This window comes from Notechis scutatus, chromosome 4 (assembly GCF_049901735.1).
Source record: "Notechis scutatus isolate UNSWTSFEM ecotype Mainland chromosome 4, rNotScu1.2, whole genome shotgun sequence".
Lineage (NCBI taxonomy): Eukaryota > Metazoa > Chordata > Lepidosauria > Squamata > Elapidae > Notechis > Notechis scutatus.
Genome location: NC_142012.1, coordinates 82,078,940 through 82,100,737, shown reverse-complemented (window position 1 = coordinate 82,100,737; position 21,798 = coordinate 82,078,940). Strand labels below are relative to the sequence as shown.

Here is a 21,798-nt window from a genome sequence, read left to right as displayed (position 1 = left end):
ACACGTTTTTAGGACCAATCAGGTGTGCAGGCTTCCAAACCCTACTTTGCATTTGGACCACATTACTTTTTTATTGATTCACAACACCCCTCCCCCTTGGGTTCCGTTTGAGGGGAGTTGTAACAAAATCTTCAAGATAGACAGGCCGTTTGGTCTGTCTCGATGATTTCCGCGGCTCCACCTGGTTTGGCCTAACATCCGGTTCCGGTGGAGCGTTTGGATGATCACCATTAAGTTCCGTTTCGCTGCACGGCGATTCCGTGCTGCTAGCGTTGTGGTTATCTTCACCAATCAGTGTTCCTTCGGAACTCCGCAGTTCGGTTTCCCCCATGTTAAAGTCCCATGGGAAATTCAACTCCCTCCCCGCTTCAATTTCCGGTACTTCGCTGGGCCGTAAGGCTTCCGTTGTTCTGCTATCCGTCATATCAAAGTCAATTTCCTCGATATTTCCTCCCCCCTCAGTTGGTGAACCCGGGGAGCCCTGAGCGCTGGGTGGCAAACGCGAACGGAGTTGGTCTATATGGCGTTTCCACACCCTCCCATCGTCTGTTAGCAGGCGGTACGATCTAGGCCCTGTGAGGTAGGTAATGGTTGCGGGTATCCATAAAGGGTCGCCGGAGAAGTTTTTGGCAAAGATTAAATTGCCTACCTTAAATTCCCTGCATTTGCTAGTGGAGCCGTAAGGCTTTTCAGGTGCGTATGCGGGGTGGAGCCGATCGAGGTGTGATCGTAGCTTCCGCCCCATGAGAAGTTCGGCGGGCGTTTTGTTGGTCACGCTGTGGGGCGTGATGTGCTGCAACAATAAAATTCGATTGATTTTTTCGTCAATGTTGCAGAATTCCATTTTGTGGAGGGTCTTTTTTACAAACTGAACCATGCGCTCTGCACGTCCGTTCGCCGCAGGGTGCGCGGGCGAGGTTAACGCATGGCGGATGCCCCGGTCAGCAAGGTATTGCTCAAAAGGTAATGCTGTAAACTGTGGGCCGTTATCCGAGACCAGAACGTCCGGGTATCCATGAGTGGCAAATAGTCTGTTTAATTTATTAATAACTGAGTCCGTTGTAGTTGTGTTCATCCGATGGATCTCGAGCCAATTAGAATAGGCGTCGACTGTGATAAGGAAGGTGTGGCCTTTTGTAGGCCCTGCAAAGTCAATATGAATACAGGACCATGGTCCTCTCGGAGTTTCCCATTCTGTTGGGCTTGCTTTTGGTGGGGCGTTGCTGACGTCTTGGCAACGCTGGCACGTAGCGACCCAGGCTTTGATTCTTTTGTCGATTCCCAGCCACCATGCGTAGCTCCGTGCGAGTGCTTTCATCCGCACGATGCCCGGATGTCTGTCGTGCAATACCGCTAATACAGTTTGTTGCAGTTTGTCCGGAATTACGACTCTGTCACCCCACAAAATACAACCCCCTTGGGAAAATAGTTCAGTTTGGCGGGTTTTAAAAGGTGCCCATTCTGCTGATAGTTGTTCTGTTGGCCAACCACGTTCCACCCAGAGTAAGATGTGTTGTAACACTGGGTCTCGTTTTGTTGCAAGGGCAATGTCTCTTGCTGTTAATGGCGGCGCGTTAAGAGCCTCAATTTGTAGTGTAGCGACGGTTGGAGCGGGATCCTCAACCGGTTCTGGAAGCGGTGTTCTGCTCAATGCATCAGCGTGGAGAATTGATTTTCCCGGGCGGTGCTGCAAGGTGTAATTGTACGCCGCCAAGAATTCAGACCATCGGGTCATTCTGGGGGACAATATATACGGGGTTGGTTTATTACCCGCAATAATCCCCAGTAGAGGTTTATGATCAGTAATTATTGTAAACGCACAGCCATACACATATTCATGAAACCGTTTAACTGCAGCCACAATAGCCAAAGCTTCTTTATCCAACTGACTATAATTTCTTTCAGCTTTAGCTAAGGTTCACGAAAAAAAAGCGACGGGGGCCTCTGCTCCACTTGGTAAAACGTGGGCCAGGATTGCTCCCACCCCAAAAGGCGAGGCGTCACATGTAATAGTTAACGGCAAAGTCTCGTTGTACTGCATAAGTACAGAGTCAGAAGTCAGCAATTTTTTTACTTGTTGGAAAGCGTTCTGTTCACGTTGTCCCCAAACCCACAATGCTTTTTTGTCTAAGAGTCTATGTAACGGCTCTGCTACTGTTGCTTTATTTGGTAAGAATACGTTATAAAAATTGATAAGTCCAAGGAACGCTTGTAGATCTGCTTTATTCCTTGGAGTGGGGGCCCTCTTAATTGCTTTTAATTTATCCTCAGTGGGATGGATTCCTTGACTGTCCAGAAGGTATCCCAAGAACTCTACCCTTTCAGCACATAACTGGCATTTATTTTTTTTTACTTTGAGGCCTGCATCTTGGAACCTTTGTAAGACCATTCGAAGTCGTTTCTCTAGAGTGTCTCTGTTAGGGGCTGCTATGAGTACATCGTCGAAATACGGAACGACCCCCCTGATTCCTTGCAACAGTCTTTCCATTAAACTCTGAAAAATTCCTGGGGCGACGCTCACCCCGAACTGGAGCCGGTTGCATTTAAATGTGCCCCTATGCGTGACGATAGTTTGCGCCTCCGCGGTGGCCGGGTCTACAGGCAATTGTTGATATGCCTGTGCTAAGTCTAATTTAGCGAAAACTTTTCCGCCGCCCAGAGAATGGAGCAAGTGTTGCACTACCGGCACTGGATATGCACTCTGCTGAAGTGCATGGTTTAGGGTGGCCCGGTAGTCTCCGCAAATTCTCAGGGAGCCATCCGGCTTGATAGGTGTCACTATTGGGGTTTCCCACCGGGCGTGGTCGGTGGGTTCCAACACGCCCTGCGCTATTAATTTATCGAGTTGTTCGTCGATTTTAGGCTTCAGGGCGAAGGGCACCCGACGCGGCTTAAGGCGGATGGGTGCTATCTCAGGGTTCAAGTTAAATGAAATTGGGGTCCCCTTATACTTGCCTAATCCATTCGCGAAAACGTCTTGGAATTCTTGCACGAGTGCTTCCTCCCAATCGTTGCTTTTGGCCCGGTGGACTCCGGCTACAGTGATCCCCAGTGGTCTGAACCATTGCAAGCCCAAGAGGCTAGGCCTGTCACGGTCAACGACAGTCAGGGATAGTGCGACGGTGCGGTCCTTGAAAGAGACCTTGAATCGGCGGGAACCGACAACGGGAATCCGGTTACCCTGGTAATCTTTGAGTATAACCCTTTGAGGGTTGAGGTCCTGGCGGCGAATCGTTGGAAGGAGCTGTTGGAGCGTCTTCCAGGACACCATCGAGAGTGACGAACCTGAGTCTACCTCCATTATGCAAGGTTTGTTCTCGATAGCGACTTTTACTCTGATTTTCCCGGCATCAAAGGACGTAGCGTGGCCTCTGGTAATTGTTTGGTGGGTCTCTTCCCGCCTGGTTTCTTCACGCCTGGTGGAAGTGGTGGACGGTTTGTTTCTGTAGGAGTGGCTTCCCCATTGGTGATTCAGTTGGTCTCAGTGTGTACCGAGGAATCCTGAAGACTGGTATTTGGCCTGTCGGGGTTTGGAGTTGGTGTTCTGCTTGCTTCTGCAAACCTTTGCGATGTGACCTCTTTTCCCGCAAACGCTGCAGAGTGCATCAAGGAATTTGCAGTTGGATCGTGGGTGATTCGCTCCACATCCTGCACAAGGCCGAGCGGATTGTGGTGTGAACTGGTCTCGTTCAGTTCGGAGTCGGTGGACCTCTTCCTCATCACTATCTGACGGGGATTCTAGGTCTTCGTGGTGAGTCGATACCGTATGTCTCTCTGTGCGAGGTGAGGTATCTTTGGCGAGTTGACGTAGCGGTGCGCTGGTGCAGCGAATTCGGGCTGCCGACTTTTTAGTGGCTTCTGCTGCCGTGGCTTCTTTAATGGCATCGGTGAGGCTGATGTCCCCCTTTGCCATAATTTTGCTCTGGATCGTGCAGTCTTCGAGGCCCAGAACTAGGCGGTCCCGGAGGGCTTCTTCTAAGTCAGAGAATCCGCAGAGGCCTCCGAGGTTCCGGAGGTCCGCAATGTAGTTGGCAAGACTTTTGCCTTTCTGTTGGACCCTCTGGTAATATTCGTGTCTTCTGACTAAGATTGGAATGGTGGGCGCGTAATGGGCCTGTAGCAAAGGCTCGAGGACGTCCCAGTCCATTGTTTTTACCTCGGCTGGCTTGGCAAGTGATTTTGCCATTTTAAACACGGTCGGGCCGCAATGGGTTAGGAACACAGCTCTTTTTTTGCTGGCCGTTGCGTCTTTCAAGTTGTTGGTCTCTAGAAACATCTGAAACCTATCCATATACGACTCCCATTCTTCGGTTTCGGGGTTGAATGGAGCGGGTGGTACGGCACCGCTGGCCATGTCGCCGTTGATAGTGCGTATTCGACCACGTGCTCTGTTCGTTGCTCTGTCGATTAGTCAGCTCTTCGGTCTCCAGATCCCACCTTCGTCGCCAGTGTTATGTATGGGAAATAATGGAGACCAGACATCTGACCAGTGACTTCAACTCTTTAATAACAGTAACTAGAATAGAACAGAGCAAGGCTATGGGCAGCAGTAACCCTTTTATAGGGTTGGCTGCTGCCCTATTATCCAATGATATATGCAACAAGTCCAACTAAGGTCCAATAAGAAGTGTCCAATAGTGGCCAATCAGGGGTCAGTTATGGCCCAATCCCTGACACGTTTTTAGGACCAATCAGGTGTTCAGGCTTCCAAACCCTACTTTGCATTTGGACCACATTACTTTTTTATTGATTCATAACAGGGTGGATTACTTGTATCCCACCTTTATTATTTTTACAAATAACTCAGTGGTGATCTTATCCAACACACCTTCTTCCTCCAGTTTTCCCCACAACAACAACAGTGCGAGAGGGATTGAGCTGAGAGAGAGAGGTCACCAGTTGTCTTTCATAGCTAAGGCAGGACTAGAACTCACACTCTACCTTAACCACTAGTGACTAGACCAAACTGGCTCTCAAATCAAATTATGATTTGTTTTTCTTGGTAGTGGTGGTAAGTTAATGGTTGAAAAAATTTGTCCCTCCTGCTCTTATTCAATTCTGATTCAAGATTTAGATAATGCAACAGAAAATTTAAATCTCATGTAATACTAGCTGTATAGGCATGCTTCGCTACAAAACTATGTGATCAGGATTAGTTTTTTGGGAGGAAAATAAAGGGAAAAAATTCTGCCTCTGCCTACCAGAATCCATTGGTATTCATCTGGCTAGTGTCCTGTCAGTGTGGGAGAGAGTTGAGGGCTGTTTGGAAACTGAAACATGGAAACTGAAACAGTATATGCTGTGTGAGCAAGAAGGACAAAGCAAGGATCCTGGGCGTGGCTTATCTCAACTGTTCTGTACTAAAGCTGCTTGCGGCTCTGAAACTGAAATTGAAACTCCTCTCCTCTGCTTGTGTTTTGCATTTGGAAGAGATTTCTTTTCAGGTGGGGAGGGGGAGAAGAACTCCTTAGCATCAGAGCATGTTAATAAATATAATATAGGAAATACTAATGCTCTGATGGTCATTTTGAAAAATCCTTTCTTAGTAAGCCCCTAGAAGCCAAGAGGAACATACGTGCCAAATTTAGAGTTTGTAGGCTTTACGGTTCTGGAGATTTTTGTGATGATGCGTGAGTGGTATTTCACTTTTATATAGATTCTTAAAAACCTTCTATTTAAGAAACCATATTTTTTTATTATTAGCACCACTGTATCACATTACAAATATTAGAAATGACATTGTATTAATGCTCTTTTAAGGGATATATTTGGCTGAATATTGATTGTAACTAATGCTGTTTATAATGGAAGTGTTAAACAGTTCCCAGATTAATTTTGTTGAATTGATCCACTAAATACTACAATGTGATTAGATTATCACAATTAGTAATGTCATTTTTTTTTAAACCAATGCTCTTCTCTATTTGTTCCCCGCCAAGCCTTTATTTCTTTCAGTCCTACCATTCACTGGAAGGTTTAACAAATGGCAATCATTAATCAGGAACAGAACAAACAACTCTTCTTAGAGACAATATCTGTAATTTTTCCAAAGGGGAAATGACCGACCATTTGTGACCTTGGTTTAGTGATGGATTTGATGATTGTATTCTAATTTAATTTCTAGATCCTGCTTGGTTAGACTTTCGGTTTGCAGAACTTTTGTGAGTTCTATCATTTTTTAAAAATTCTCATCCAAAATTTACCACTGAAAGTTGGTCATTTCTCTGCCAAATTTCAACACTGATTTCCCTTTTTTCATTTCCTGGAACTTTGTAGAGACAGGGAGAATTGATCTTAATTTAATGCCTTCTTTCTTTCTGAGAAATATATACCAAAATTAGAAAGCCTTTTTTCCTTTCTTTTTACCAAAAGTCAGAATGCATCATCTGTCTTCTGTCTTTTCTAAAAACAACAACATTCCAGCTGGGCTGGTTTTGTTTTTGTTTTTAATATAATGGATCCCATGGCTTGTTTCTCTTTTAACTTATCTATTATGCTGCAAAAATAGATCCGCCAGTGAGACAGAATGACATAATCATCAACAGCATTCTACAACTGTTTGGATTAGAGAAAAAATATGAAATTTGGAAAAGCAGTCTAGCATTTGAATTTGCGAACTTTGAACCCTTTGCTTTCTTTATTCATGTCAGAAGCACCTTCAGATTATAGTCATGTAACATTCAACACTAAGCAAACAAAATAGGTCATAGAAATATAGCACATGTAAAAAATAAGTAGAATAAATAGTATTAAAACTAAGTGATATTAGCCCAGTATTGGGCTACATCGACAGTATATTCTCTCACTAGTATGAGGTCTTCTGTTGAAGGACATTGTATGCACCATAGCATGTGTGAGATGGATTGTTCTTCACCACATTCACACAGGGTAGCTTCTATAAGAAAGCCTCATTGTCTTACATCAAAGGACAATCTAGAACCCTTTGCTGATCTGCTTTGAATGTTTGAAGTAGATGGTTCCTGGTGGAGTCATCCTAGTTGGGAGTTGGTGAATTGTATCCAACCACTGGGAACTGTTAGACATATGTCAACCACCCCAATGGAATAATTCATAGCATCTTTTAGGACATTCCATATAAATTCTTGAGCTCCCCACTCTCCATCTTATTCCTTGTCTTCTTCCTCTTCTACTTCCTGTAACCTTGCCAATATGATCATTCCCCACCTCCTAGTCCATCATCATCATCTCACATCCCATGCCTAAACTACCTGTGTTTCTGCTTACAGTTGATCACTTCAAGCATCAAAGTCAGACTTTATTTAGTCCAGGACTGACTGATTGTTAATTCAGATCATCCTGCAGTCTTTGGTTCCTTTTTGTAACACGAGCTGGTCATTAAAGCAACTTACTGTGCATATCAATTTCATTTTTCCCATCTTGATGGACATTTTGGATGAGTAAAGCAGCAGGGAAATAACTAGAAGGGTTGTATGTGGATGCTTTCAATATCTGCAAAGTCTGTGAATCAGATAGGATGATTACCCATTAAGAAATTCATTAGAGATTTATTTGACCACTCTATTGATTAAAGTACTTTTTTTTAAAGGTAGTACAATTGTTGTCTATTTGGGCTTCTTTTAAAATGGAAAAGGTTTTGCCAACCCCTGTCATCATCTGGAAAGGATTTTGCATTGAAAGCCATAAGCAGTCCGTATAAGATGATTGCTAAAATGTTAAAAGGCAATTAAGAGATATTGGTTTGGTGGAATATATAATTGCACACATTACATACAGTATATTTAACTAGTAAAACACAAATAAATGTTACATTAAGGAGACAGTTTAATATGTGATTATCTGAACACGACAATTACCAGTACATTATTTATTAATTGTATTATCACAAATATTTCTCATAAATCCACATTTTTTTAAGTAGCCTCCAAAGTGCAACAAACTGAATTAAATTATATGAAATGGCCCCAATGCTTGTTCGTCTTTTGACAGTTGCCCAAGCAAACCTTGTACAGCCTTGTGAAACCTTGATAGGTTTTTTTTTTAGAATATCAGAATGAATAAGGCCATTTGGCTCATGTTCTGAAATTATAGGTGAATGTCCTGTTCTTGCTACCCAGTCAAACTTAGAAGGATGGTTGAATTAAAACTCACAGATGATTAATCGATTTGAATTGCAAGTAATGTCATTCCATTGGCCATCCGGGTACAACTCTATGCAATCTTCTTCTTGTCCATTAGGTTCGCCACCTGCCCATCGTGAGTATCGCATTGGGTCCCCGTTGAGGTGCTTAAAAGTACCTTCTGTCTCCCGGTCTGTCATCCCAAGAAAAGCGTGTCTTCCAAACTTGGAAACCAGTTTTGCTAGAGCAGCGTTTTCTTCCTCATTTCTTGGAGAAGCCAGTTTTCCTCCAAATTTGGAGCAGGTGGCCTTGGCAGTTTCAAAGTTGGCTTCAGCTCCATTAGATGCAAATTTTTTGGTTCCGATTATGGTGAAGGTTGGGAAAGCAGACACTTGAATATCTAAGAAAGGAAAGAACCAAAATGAATTCTTTCTCGGCTGTTTTCATGGCGAGAACTCCATTTTAGGACCCATCCTGATCTTGACATCAAATGAACCAGGGGTGGGCTTCAAAAATTTTAGTAATGGGTTCTCTGCCTGGTTGCTGGGTAGGCATGGCCATAGTGGGCATGGCCTAGTCGGCCTCCTGCACCACAGTCTCTAGAGTTCCACTCTGATACCTTGATCTCTACCCCAAATGTTTGTCTGTGTCTGTCTGAAAGAAAGATAGATGCAAAAGCTTTCCTTGAACCTCCAGGAGGACGAAAATGGCCTCCCTGGGCTCTGGAGGCTGTAAACAGTCCCATTTCCGGCCTTCCTGAACTTCCGGGAGGCCTGTTTTTCACCCTCCCTGAGCCTCCATGTGCGCCCTGCACTTACCTGCATCCAAAATGTATAGGGATTCCTGGGAGGGGCAGGGTGGGGTGGGTGGGGCCAGCCAGGAGTGGGATTTGGGGTTCTCCTAACTGCACAGAATCTTACTAGCGGCTCTCCCAAACCCCTGCAAACTCCCAGCAGTCCCCTCCCCCGAAATGAACCAACGGAACATCAGGAAGTATCAGAGCAAAGTATTTATAGAGGAGAAAATTTGTAACCCAGGGTTAAAATGAGAGATCGTTTGTGCTCTCTGAGCTTGGTTGTTTTCTTACAGATGTTTCATTACCAAACTAGGTAATAGAATCATTGCATGATGATGTTATCAAGTTGGCAATGAAACATCTGTAAGAAAACAACCACGCTCAGAGAGCACGAAGGATCTGTTAGGAATATAAGTCACCTAACAGCTATTTGGGTTGGACAATATATAAACCAGGATAGACATTTTAAAACTGTATCTTTAAGAAAATGCAAAAGTGTAATTGGGTGTGGTTTCTCAAATGGCCATAAGATGGAGCCAGAAACCTGGGTTGTTTAGTCTTAGCCTTAGTCTCAGAAGAGAGTGTGAGTGAGTCTCTGTTTTTCCTTCTGTTGGAGAGTATTGTTGTTTCTTCTAATTGACTGCTATTCCTGGATTTGATGTAAATCTGATACTGAACTGTTTTTGATACTGGACTTTGTTATTGGATTATCCCTGGATTGAAAACTGACCGATTTACCTGTGAATGACTTTGGACTGCTTGTTTTAAACTTTGCTTAAACCTTTCTGGAAGTAAAAACCTACATTTACTGTAGAGTGAATCTGTGTGCTGTGTGTGTATTATTCAAACACTACTCTCAATACGTCTCCCTGTATGCGCTCATTCTCCTAACGGGGAATTACCTCATCAGGATCCCTCTAAAGTATTTATGAAAGTCTTTGCAAATATTCCTAATGAAACTGATCTGTGTTACCTTCCTGATTCTTTCTTGCAGTCTCTTTCAGGACCTTCAGCTCTGCCTGTAAATCACGAATCTGAGTTTTGAGAACGTCAAGCTCTAAAGGGTATGAAAGGAGAGGATTATTCCGTACTTCTGTCAGAACCAAAATATATTTTTAAAACAATGTCTGAAAGCTTCTTGGCTGGTGAAATGTGACACAGACTTACTGAGTTGAAACACAAGCTGGCTCATACATTGCATGGTGTCAATAGTTCGCTCCTCCTTAAGACCTGTGTCAGCCTTGGAAGTCATATTTCACTTGGAAGCTTTGAGCACATTCAGTGCCTGGGAATTTGGGAGGGGGGATTTCATAGAGAGCTGGAAGATTAGACATTCTTTCTCAGAGAGTCAAGGACAAGTCAACCTGCACCTGGAGGGGAGTGACTGGAGGAAGGTCTCCAGTTGGGATGGATGGTTGATTGGACCATGTGATGGACTGGTGGATGCAGGAGATGGATCTTTGATTTCTCTTTTGGGAAGGGAAAACCTGGAACTCACAGATTCGGGTTTTCCCAGATGTGCCAATATGACTTTTCTAATAAATTCTTACTTGGATGAACTTGGTTTCTGAGTGCTGAATGATAATTGGGGAGTTTCGTTGGAATGCTGACAACCTGACTGTTTCCCCAGGAATTGTGATTAAATGCCCCCCCCATGTGTAGGGTTATTGTTATTGGGCACCTGGAGGTGTATGTTGTTGAGGAGGGGGTTTTCATGCTTGTATGCACCCAGAGTCACTTGTGTGAGATGAGTAGATAAACAACATAAATAAATACCCTTTCAGTCTAGTTTCAGCCCTGTTATTTTTTTTCTCCTATGTTAGGTTATATTGTAAACCATCCTAAATTTTCCAAACAGGGAGGGCCACAGTGTAAAAATATTCATTTTAAACCTTTCATCAAAACAGCCAGATTCCACCCCACCCCCCCGTTTCCATTTCAACCACCCCTCCCTCTTTCCTGGGATTTAACCTTCATCTCATTCATTACTATCAAAGTTGGACAACATCCAGAGGTGCTCAGAGTTCTTGCAATTCCTCACTCTTAACCATATTGAAGGGACTTCAGGAAGACCAAACTTCAAATTGTCTTCTGTAGCAGTTAACACCATGGAGAACACTTTGGACTTCTGTGAGATACTGCCAATGGCCTAACTATTGATAGACATGGCTATCAACAAAAACTAGAACTAATGTAAAACTTCTCCCTAGTCCAATTCCACAAAGCAGATCAAAAAATATTCAAGACGATAATGTCAAAATTATCAAAGCAACAAATAGGAAAAAAAATCTACTGAGCTCCTGAATATTTCAATTTCATTGCACACATGTTGTGCATTGACAATAAACATTTGATTTGATTTGATATTCAGGAGGATTGGAAGCCAGAACAGATATTTCATTTCAGATACTTTTTGGATCACCTATTACAGAACAACAAGAGTCTCCTTTGACTTTCACAAGCCTAAAAGGGCTCCTGGGATCATTGGAAAGTTTTATATGTGAAATTTCTGTTTTCCATGGAATGTTGATAACAGTTGTACAATTAGGATAGCCAGATGTGCTGTAGGAAAAGAGCTTCTAGTCTACGACAGCCAAAAATCAGAAGGAATATGGTCAGAAGAACAATACATTTGCACCCGATCTGCCATTTATACACTAAAGTGTCTCCTTGTTGTTGTTTACCTAAAGCTGGATTTCTCACAGCAACAACAATAAAAAACATGCATGAAACAATAAAAAACCAACATCCAAAAATGCAACACCAAAAGCCCTACAGCAGTGGTAGTCAACCTGGTCCCTACTGCTCACTAGTGGGTGTTCCAGCTTTCATGGTGGGCAGTAGGGGTTTTGTCCCCTACTTTATAAATCACCATTACTGTGGAACCGGTGGGCGGTTAGAAAATTTTACTACTAACAGAGATACAAAAGTGGGCGGTAGGTATAAAAAGGTTGACTACTCCTGCCCTACAGCAATACTCTCCAATAACAACAATTACTCGGCTCCAGTCTCACCTGATCCCAATTCTTGAGAAGAAGAGACAGTTTTTAGGGCCTTAATAGAGTGCTTTGGTGATCCATCCATGCAATCATCTGATCTACTAAAGGATTATTTGATTAATCTACCCATACAAAAGACAAATAGAAAGAGTAGATGAAGATCAAGCAGACCAAAAGATGGATAAGAAGAGGAGCTATAAATGGTGTCTTTATTTGAGTAAAGATTCAGTTACTTCCAGATGATAGCGTTGAGTGTGTTCCACCATGCAAAGTGAAGAGAGCAAACAATCATTGTATATTCCTTTAATATTCTACATAAAAACCAAAAGCATTCTGTAAAATCTCAGCTCCTCACTACCTCTTACCTTTACCTGCACTATCTCCTTTTTCCCCTTTCAGCCCTTCATCTCCTTTTGAGCCAGGTGGTCCAGCTTTTCCCGGAGGTCCCTGTATTCCTTTTAATCCTGCCAATCAAATAAAAAAAAAGGTACAAAAGGATAAGTGAAGAAACCGATTATCATCATAGCTAACATGAGCCACAAGACCAGAAGCAATGAAAAAGTTGCTCTATATATTTTGTGTAGGAAACGTGGAACCATTATCGGTCACCAAATAGAACATAGAATAACATGATTGGAAGGGACGTCAGAGGTCTTCTAGAATCTAGATCAACTCCCTGCTCAAGCAAAATCCCTACATTATTCCAGGCAAATGGCTGTCCATCTCTTTTTGGAAGCCTCCAGTAATGGAGCATCCATGACTTCTGGAGATAAACTCTTCCACTGATTTATGGTTCACACTGTCAGTAAATTTTCACTGAGTTCTCAGTTGGATCTCTCCTTTATAAGTTTCCATCCACTACTTCTTGTCCTGCAATCAGGTGCTTTGGAGAATAGCTTGACTCCTCCCTCTTCTCTGCAACAGCTCCTCAAATATTGAAACACTGCTGTCATGTCACCCCTAGTCCTTCTCTTTGTTAGACGAGAATAGAATAAGAGAGTTGGAAGGTCTTCTAGTCTAACCCTCTGCTTAGGCAGGAAACCCTCTACCATTTCAGACAAATGGCTGTCCAAACTCTTCTTAAAAACTTCCAGTGTTGGAGCATTCACAACCTTTGGAGGCAAGTCATTCCACTGGTTGATTGTTCTCACTGTCAGGAAATTTCTCCTTAGTTCTAAGTTGCTTCTCTCCTTGATTAGTTTCCACCCATCATTTCCTGTCCTGCCCTCATATATATATGCCCTCATATATATATATTTTCTTAAGTTTTCGCGGGTACTTACATGTATGGCATTCAGCTTTGTTCGGGTATTTTCCCACGTCATAGTAGTGGTGCTTTTAAAGTTGTAGCAAAGTTTCAGCAGAATCTCATCTGCCATCATCAGGCTTTTGTGTACACACACACACACACACACACACACACACACACACACACACACACACACACACATATATATATATATATATATATATATATATATATATATATATATATATATATATATATATATATATATGGCATTAGGCTTTGTTCGGGTATTTTCCCACATCATTGTAGTTGTGCTTTTAAAGTTGTAGCAACGTTTCGGCAGAATCTCATCTGCCATCATCAGGCTTCTGTATTGTGTTCGTCTGTGAGTCAGACTTTTACAGTGGTTTCAGTTTTAAATTTGGGGCTAGCCTACTGCTGTGCCAGAATGTTTTTTTCTTCATCCTGATTGGTTGGGAGTCTTGGTCTGTGAAAAAACCATTCTATATATATGTGTGTGTGTGTGTGTGTGTGTGTGTATGTGTATATGTGTGTATGTGTGTGTGTATGTGTATGTGTATGTGTATATAAATATATTTCCCTCAATTGTTTATCGTATGCGTGATGTTTGGTGGCAAACATCAGAGTTTTGAGATTTGAGATTTATTTATTTTGTCAATTGCTTACAAGATAATAGGTATAAGTATAAACATAGTTATGAATACATGAAATGGATACATATAAGAAAAAATGAAAAGAAACAATAGGACAGGTAGGTACATTGGTGCGCTTATGCACGCCCCCTACAGACCTCTTAGGAAAGGGGTGAGGTCAATAGTAGACAGTCTAAGGTTAAACTTTTTGGTGTTTGGGGAAGAAACCACAGAGTCAGGTAGAGTATTCCAGACATTGACCACTCAACAAGTTTGGTGCGATTAACCTCGAGTTGTTATTGTCTTTACTTTCTCTTACATGATGTAGAATTTATCACTGAACAATGGCTCTGGTCTTAATGTTTGTAATTAACATAGATCTAAGAAAATATAAAGAGCTGTTTGCACTGCACCTGAATCCCCTTTTGGCCCTGGAGGTCCTTCCTTCCCATCTCTTCCTGGCAAGCCATTGCTCCCTGGGGTTCCTGGCAATCCATTAATGCCAGGAACCACAGAGCAAATGTTGACTTTCTCTTCACACCTGCATGTCTCAGGATCTGATGATTTCACCAGGGACACTGCCAGCACCAGGGTGTAGAAAGGACAAAGCAGCATATCTTAAGAATGGGACCTAAAGAGGAGGAAAATGGTAAGGTAAAGGTTCATCTCGCACATATGTGCTAGTCATTTCCAGCCCTAGGGGATGGTGCTCATCTCCGTTACAAAGCCGAAGAGCCAGTGCTGTCCGAAGACATCTCCGTGGTCATGTGGCTGGCATGACTAAACACCGAAGGCACATGGACCACTGTTTCCTTCCCACCAAAAGTGGTCCCTATTTTTCTCCTTGCATTTTTAACATGCTTTCGAATTGCTAGGTTGGCAGAAGTTGGGACAAGGAATGGGAGCTCACTCCATTATGTGGTGCTAGGGATTTGAACCGCCGAACTGCCTAATCAACAAGTTCAGCGTCTTAGCCACTGAGCCACCGCGTCCCCGACGAAAATGGTACATATTTCATTTTCCTTTTGTTTGGGATGAAATAACATTCTGACTTTTTAATATTTTGAATGTTTGTAAACTTTCTAATATTTTGAATTTCAATAAAGAATTTTTTAAAATAAAAAAAAGAAATAACATTCTGACATCTTGTGGTGTTTCAGCTGGTGGAACAAGGATTGGATGGCCTTTTTTCCTCCACTTTCCCATTGATCAATTGGAGGGAAACCACTACCTGACTGATGGTATCCCCCTATTCTTTTCTACATTTTGAGGTCATCAGAAGCCAAGAGGATTGTAGCCTGTTTACATATTGTATGAGGGATTGAAGAGTAGTAATTGTTCTAATATCTACTCAAGCAGTTACTATTATATCACCTACAGCATTACAGATGTCATCCAGATGCTAACTGCAACGTTTGCGCTTCACAGGTTCTATATCAAGGGATAGTTATACTGTATATCATGTTTCATCGCACTGTTGGCCAGATGTTCAGACTGGATTTAGTATTTCTATCCAGCTATCGAGCCATCCCCAAGGACCTGGGGTGGGCTGATGTGGATATTTCATGGTGTTACATATATTGTTGCAGGATGTAAGCTGATCCAAGTCAAGCTGCCTTTTGCAATTGACTGAAGATAAACAGAGTTGTAGAAGTTCATAAATTGCTTTGGCGGGAGAGGGGGATGACTATTATTCGTGAAATATATTGACCAGTATGCAACTGGGAAGGGGCAATCTATGTCTATGTGGGTTTTCTTTTTTCCTGTGCACTTTTTAAATGTCTTGTTTAGCTTTGCTTTGTCCTTATGTGCTTTTTCTTTCTTTTGTTTTGGAAGTTGCACTTTAATGCTGTGAATGAAATTAATAATAATGAAAATGAAAATTAAAGAATGGGGCTGTAGGCCTACTACTACCACGCATCACCCAATAACAGTGTAACAATCCAGAAGACTCTGTTTGTTTCTACTAGAAAACAACAACAAAAAGTCTCTTCTTGTTTCTGAGAAAACAATTGAGCAAGCTCCACAGATAATTGCATGTGCAAATATTTGATGTGTTCCATAGCTGCTGAACTAGTTAATCATCAGCATTGTTTTGGAAACAAAATGGAACAAACCTTCTCTCATTTAAAAGGCAATATTTATCAGTCAGCTTAGAACAAGAGAGGTGGAAAAACTGAGCTTGCATATTTGAGACATGGCACACTTAAAGCCCTTCATTGGGGAAGAAAATGGTATTGATTAAGTTAATGAGTCGGGCATTATGCAATAGATCATCAAATGCATATAATCTAATAACAGCCATTACTGGCGCTTGTGGAGAAAGGTATCTTCTCATGAAATCATGCTGGAGCTAGAATAGAATAGAATAGAATAGAATAGAATAGAATAGAATAGAGGTATCAACACAGTCCTACGAAAGCTTAAATTTGTTGCACTTGTATTCTACATAATATAGAATCATTTACTTATCACATGATTCACAAAATCATTTTTTGTTACGCTAGTAATTTAACGCAGAAGTTAAATATTTAGCCCCATAATCAATTCATACCTGCCACTTAGCTTAAAACGTTTCAGGCTGCTGCTGTTTATTGACCTTGACTGCACCTCAGATACCGATTTGCTGATCCTACATTTGTTTTATTTTACAGATTATCTGATACTTTTGAGACCTGCTACAAAGGGACTGCTTTGTGGAATAATAAACATTTCACACCTTGTGTTCACTGTGAATAAAAATGGGGAATGTGTAGTTTCAGAAACAGTGGATTTGGCAAAAGAACTTGATATTTAAGGGGGTCCTTGGTGCTCTTTGAGGTTTGTTGTTTTCTTCAGGAATCTCATTATTCAACTAGGGAACATCATCAGTGCTAGAAGGGATAGGGGGTTGTGGAGAGGAGGAGGAGGAGAAGGAGAAGGAGGAGGATGACTTTGGGATCCTTGGCACTCTCTGAGGAGGAGGAGGAGGGAAAAGGAGCAAGAGGAGGAGGAGGGGAAAGGAGGAGGATGATATGAAGAGGAGGAGGAGGTGGATTGTGGGGTTCTTGGTTCTCTCTGAGCTTGGTTGTTTTCTTGAAGATGTTTCATTAGCCCAACTAGGTAACATCATCAGTGCTGGAAGAGAGGGGGTGTTGTGGGGAGGAAGAGGAGGAAGAGGAGGGGAAAGGAGCAAGAAGAGGTGGAGAAAGGGAAAGGATGAGGAGCAGGAGGAGGACTATGGGGTCCTTGGTGCTCCTGAGCTTGGTTGCTTTCTTGCAGATGTTCATTACCCAAACCAGCCTAGCACTGTTGATATTTCCTAGTTTGATAACAGTTAATGAAACATTTGCAAGCTCAGAGAGTACCAAAGACCCCTCCTTTCAACCCTGAGCTAAACTTTTATAAATCAATAAAATTTTATAAATCCATAAAAAAATAAAATAAAACCCTTTATTCATTTCATCTGTTCCTTGCTGTGGCATTCTTTCTTTCCCCCTTTCAGTTTACTCACTGTTTCCTTGTCGTGTTTTGTTCACTTCACCTGGATCCCCCCTCCCATTTTTACCTATCAAAAATAATTAAGATTCTGCTTCAGAAATCACAGAAAAAAGATTAGCAAATCGAGGGTTCTTCAGCAAGTTTGATACCGAAAAATAAATTACTTACACAGCACTGAAAGAAACCAGCTCTCCGTGTATGCGTTTCTCAGGCAGTGATTTTGCAAAATCCGATTCTTTCACTAATCATTATCTAAACAACAGGGGGAAAATATTTATTTGTTGTTTGACTTCACCCAGTTTATTTTACGTGTTGCGGGAAATTCCAGTGGAATTCACTCTTTGATACCGTTCTAAATATGTTGCAACGATTTGCAGAAGAAGAAAAGAACAGATGAAGCAAGAGTTAGCTGGGGAAACTGCATTTTTTTTTCTTAGAAAAAGCAAATTAACAAACCAACTTTGGCTTTAAACAAAGAAGAACGTCTGTGCATTGCAAAATGTTACAACACAGGATAGGACATAACAGATTTAAAAATAATTTACTCAGGGAACTGGCAAAAAGCTATACTGTGGAGAAGATAAAAAAGAAATGAATGCAAGAAAAGTTGGAAAAAAGATATTAGACAATCACTCCAAGCATTGGGCTAGATCCCATGGCTCTGGTGTCTATGAATTAATGTTATAAATGCTATAAATGTTAATCTGGTATGGGGTCTCATGCCTGAGCAAGGGGTTGGACTAGAAGACCTCCCTGGTCCCTTCCAAGTCTATTCTGGTTGATTGATATTACCAAAAGTGTATCATTGTCTAGAGGAGGGTTTCTAGACTCTTGGCTGGAGGGGGAAATTCCAATTTTATGTCACAAACTTCTAAATGAAATTTAGATTTTTGTTCAATCATAAATGCAGGCACTTTTCTTTTTCAAAAAAACATTTCATTGAACAAATATTTAAAAGCACCATAAAGAACAAAAGGGGAAGAAGAAATAGAAGAGCAAAATATAGATGTTTATGTATGTATTTTATTTATATCTTGCTTTTATTACTTTTACAAATAACTCAAGGCACATGAAATATTATTTCCTCTTCCTATTTTCCCGACAAGAACAATGCTGTGGGGCAAGTTGGGCTGAGAGAGAATGATGGCCCAAAATCACCCAGCTGGCTTTCATGTCTAAGGCTGGACTAGAACTCACAATCACCTGGTTTCTAGCCTGATGCCTTAGCCATTAGACCATTTGGCTCTCCAAATCTATCTATCTATCTATCTATCTATCTATCTATCTATCTATCTATCTATCTATCTATCTATCTATCTATCTATCTATCTATCTCAAAGCGAAAGACCACTCACGCATCATCACAAAATCTCCAGAACCGTAAAGCCTACAAACTTGAAACTTGGCACATAGGTTCCTCTTAGCTTCTAGGTCAGGGGTGGGCAAACTATGGCCCGCGGGCCACATCCGGCCCATTGGTCTTTTTAATCCGGCCCGCCGAAGATTGGTACAGAATTAAGGTTTGATGTGAATGATTGAATGATTGCATTCATTTGATTTTGACTTGTAATGACAGGCATTTCGACACCAGGTGGCGGCCCGTCTGTCAAATTTTAAAAGTCAATGAGGCCCCCGAGCCAAAAAGTTTGCCCACCCCTGTTCTAGGTGCTCACTAAGAAAGGGTTTTTGAAATGACCCTCAGAGCATTTAGAGTATTTCCTATATTATTATTATTATTAACACGCTCTGATGCTAAGGAGTTCTACTCCCCCTCCCCACCTGGAAAGAAATCTCTTCCAAATGCAAAACACAAGCAGGAGTTTCAGTTTCAGTTTCACAGCACCAAGCAGCTTTAGTACAGAACAGTTGAGATAAGCCACGCCCAGGCTCCTTGCTGTCACCTTCTTGCTCACATAGCAAAGACTGTTTTACTTTCCAAGTCCTCAACTCTCTCACACACTGACAGTACACTAGCCAGATGAATGCCGATGGATGCTGGTAGGCAGAGGCAGAATTTCCCCCCCTTATTTTCCTCCCCAAAAACTAAGCCCGACCATATAGTTTCATAGTGAAGCATGGGTATTGAGCTAATATATAGATAAAGAGCATTTGCAAACTCTGTAAAATTAAATAAGAAGAGCGAGAGTCAGATTAATTATCCATATAAGATGATATTGACTAATTATAATAATCAAATCAATAATCGGTTGTTTGCAAGATGCCTTGCAAAATTCTAAACTTAATCTTCAGTCTTTTGTTTGAATGCAAATTAATTTGTTGTCTTTGCCTTACATTTAATACATTTTCTCCAATTCTTCCTACAAGTCATTTGAAAAAGATAATTGATCTTTAATAAAATATTTTTACTGTTGCTATTTTCCCTACACATTTAACTTTTCCCATCTTAAAAATGCCTGACATTGTGCTTTTGTAAATCTGTGAATGGTGATTCTTAAATAATGGCATGTTACATTTATTTCAGTAAATTCCCAAGTACTGAATTAATTCTCACAGCCCATATAAACTGTGGCCATGAATCACAGGAACAAGGAGATGGTATATGTAAGCCCATCTTTGATGAAGTTGTTCTTGTTAGGCTATTTTCCTTTCTCTTTAAAAATAATAAAAATTAAATAAGCAAACCAAGTAGTAGAAAATAATGATGGCCTTTGTGAAACCCTAAAGGAACATGATATCTGATTAGAGAATCTCCAACTATAGAAAGGATATGTAATTTTAATTAAGAATTTTTATTATAAAGCTAACTAAAATTAAAGATAGAAACATGAATAGAAAGTAAAATGTGTGAGAAAAAAAGAAAAAAGTTAATATAATAAAGAGGAAAAAATATATAAAGAGGTGACTTTCAACTGCCATCACAAATATAAAGAAAATTTATATATATATATATATAGAACTCTTTACTCTCTCTTCACATTTATCTCTTCATCCCATATCCCATCTCTTGTCTATAAAGAAATCTATAAAACATAATCTTTCCTGGTGTGAGCAGAAAGTCCATAAGGGGTTGCCAGAAGTAATAATATGTCTTGTTTTAACCTTGATCAAGTAAACCAACTTTATATTATTTCCTTTTATGTCTAACAGTATTCATAGTTCATTCAAATATTGTCATAGGATCTGATTTTTCTTTATTTCTTTTATGTCCCATTGCACACAGATCTTTAAGGCTTTAACAATTCTTTTTTGTCATTCCAAAAGGAAAAAAATATCAGGTTACTCTTTTGGTTTGTCATTTGTGTTTCCCTTTTAAATTTTAAAACCACAACCTGTTTCATCTCCCCCCCCCCACCAGTAAAAGTCTTTTTCTGAGTCATTTTCTTGGCCTCCCAGTTGTAAATCCATTTTTGATGGCATTTCCATCTTGTCAAATTTGTTCTACATCTGTCATTTCTTCAACAACACATTTTGACATAGTTTATTCATAGAAACAGACAATGCTGAGGTTGTGGATATTGTGGCTATTTTCTGAGTCTGTTCTTCAAAGGTCTCCTTCTGTATTTTCATTTTTTTGCAGTATTTTGCAACATTTGACAGGCTTGTAAATCTTTCCTCTGTCTAAATCTTTAGTGCATCTCCTCGTCTAAAACTTTGGTTCAGAAAAGTGTAGGTCTCTCTCCTGGCATAACAGTTGGCTGGGGTAGCTACTTGCCTTGTGTGAAAGCATTGTGTGCTTCTGTGTGCTTCTTGTGTGTCCTACTTTCAGCTGAGGAAAAATTAGTGGAGTTAGCAAGATTTGCTTTACCACTCTCACTTTTACACAATATGCAGGGAAGTTTCCTCCATGTGAGCTTCAGGAGAAAAGCAACTCCAGTGTGATGACACTCTCCTCTCATATGTTCCCCACGTGTTCTGTCAGAACACCTGCTGTTCACAGAGAAGGAGGAAAAGTAAAAATAAAATCAAATTGGAAGGAAGGAGATAAGGAGGGCATTCTTTGTATCCCAAGATAGCAAATTAATCTGATCACTCCAGGCTGTGAAAATGTGTGGGATCACACTTCGTTGATTCTCCTGTGGGCAACCCATCCTCCACTCCCCTGACCTCCCATGTAGAAGCTGATAAGATCATCCAGGAGGGAGTTTTCTTAAAACTGGCCTCCTTTGCTTGCAAACAGAAACAATAACAGGGGAGGGGGAAAAAGAAGCTGAAATTTAAGGACTTGTGCTAAGAGCAGAAATGGGCAAGGAAGCTCAAGAGCTGGTCAGCACCAGGTGAAGATGAACTGCATGGTTTTGGGTTGAAGTCTGCACCCAATCGTTGCCCAGCAGTTTTACAACACAGTGCAAGGAGGTGAAATTGAACAGTGGCTAAGATCTGGCCAAACCTACCTGATAATGACAGACCCAACAAAAGGGGCATCACCAGGCAACTATAGGTCAATTACCTGTCTACCAACAACTTGCAAATTGCTAACTGGTGTGGTAGCTGATGCAGTCCAAATAGCTTCTAGTTGAAAGCAATTCCCCCCCCCCCAAGCCGAAAATAGCAATACTACTCA

The 21,798-nt window shown here is 41.2% G+C and overlaps 2 protein-coding genes across 3 annotated transcripts in view; both read right to left on the bottom strand.

The window, feature by feature from the left end:
- Positions 1-21,798, bottom strand: part of LOC113419142 (pulmonary surfactant-associated protein D-like) — a 173,491-nt gene that overhangs the window by 23,072 nt on the left and 128,621 nt on the right. The gene's annotated exons all lie outside the window — the stretch shown is intronic.
- Positions 7,791-17,492, bottom strand: LOC148130803 (mannose-binding protein C-like). 2 transcript variants are annotated; one of them, XM_087963920.1, is made up of 5 exons: positions 17,445-17,492; positions 14,210-14,427; positions 12,260-12,358; positions 9,869-9,952; positions 7,791-8,499 (listed from the first exon to the last, which is right to left on the bottom strand). In XM_087963920.1, exons 2-5 carry the CDS (start codon positions 14,409-14,411, stop codon positions 8,120-8,122), a joined length of 765 nt encoding a protein of 254 aa, XP_087820046.1. In that variant the 5' UTR covers positions 14,412-14,427; positions 17,445-17,492; the 3' UTR covers positions 7,791-8,119. The 2 variants fall into 2 exon arrangements, with proteins under 2 accessions (XP_087820046.1, XP_087820047.1); XM_087963921.1 differs by having other exon boundaries at positions 12,266-12,358.

Excerpts from the sequence above, each read along its gene's own strand:
- LOC148130803 (XM_087963920.1), bottom strand. The coding sequence starts at position 14,411 with ATGCTGCTTTGTCCTTTCTACACCCTGGTGCTGGCAGTGTCCCTGGTG. Across the intron at positions 12,359-14,209 it reads AGGGCCAAAAGGGGATTCAG|GATTAAAAGGAATACAGGGA; the intron begins GTGCAGTGCAAA and ends TTTGATTGGCAG. Across the intron at positions 9,953-12,259 it reads AGGAGATAGTGCAGGTAAAG|AGCTTGACGTTCTCAAAACT; the intron begins GTAAGAGGTAGT and ends CATACCCTTTAG.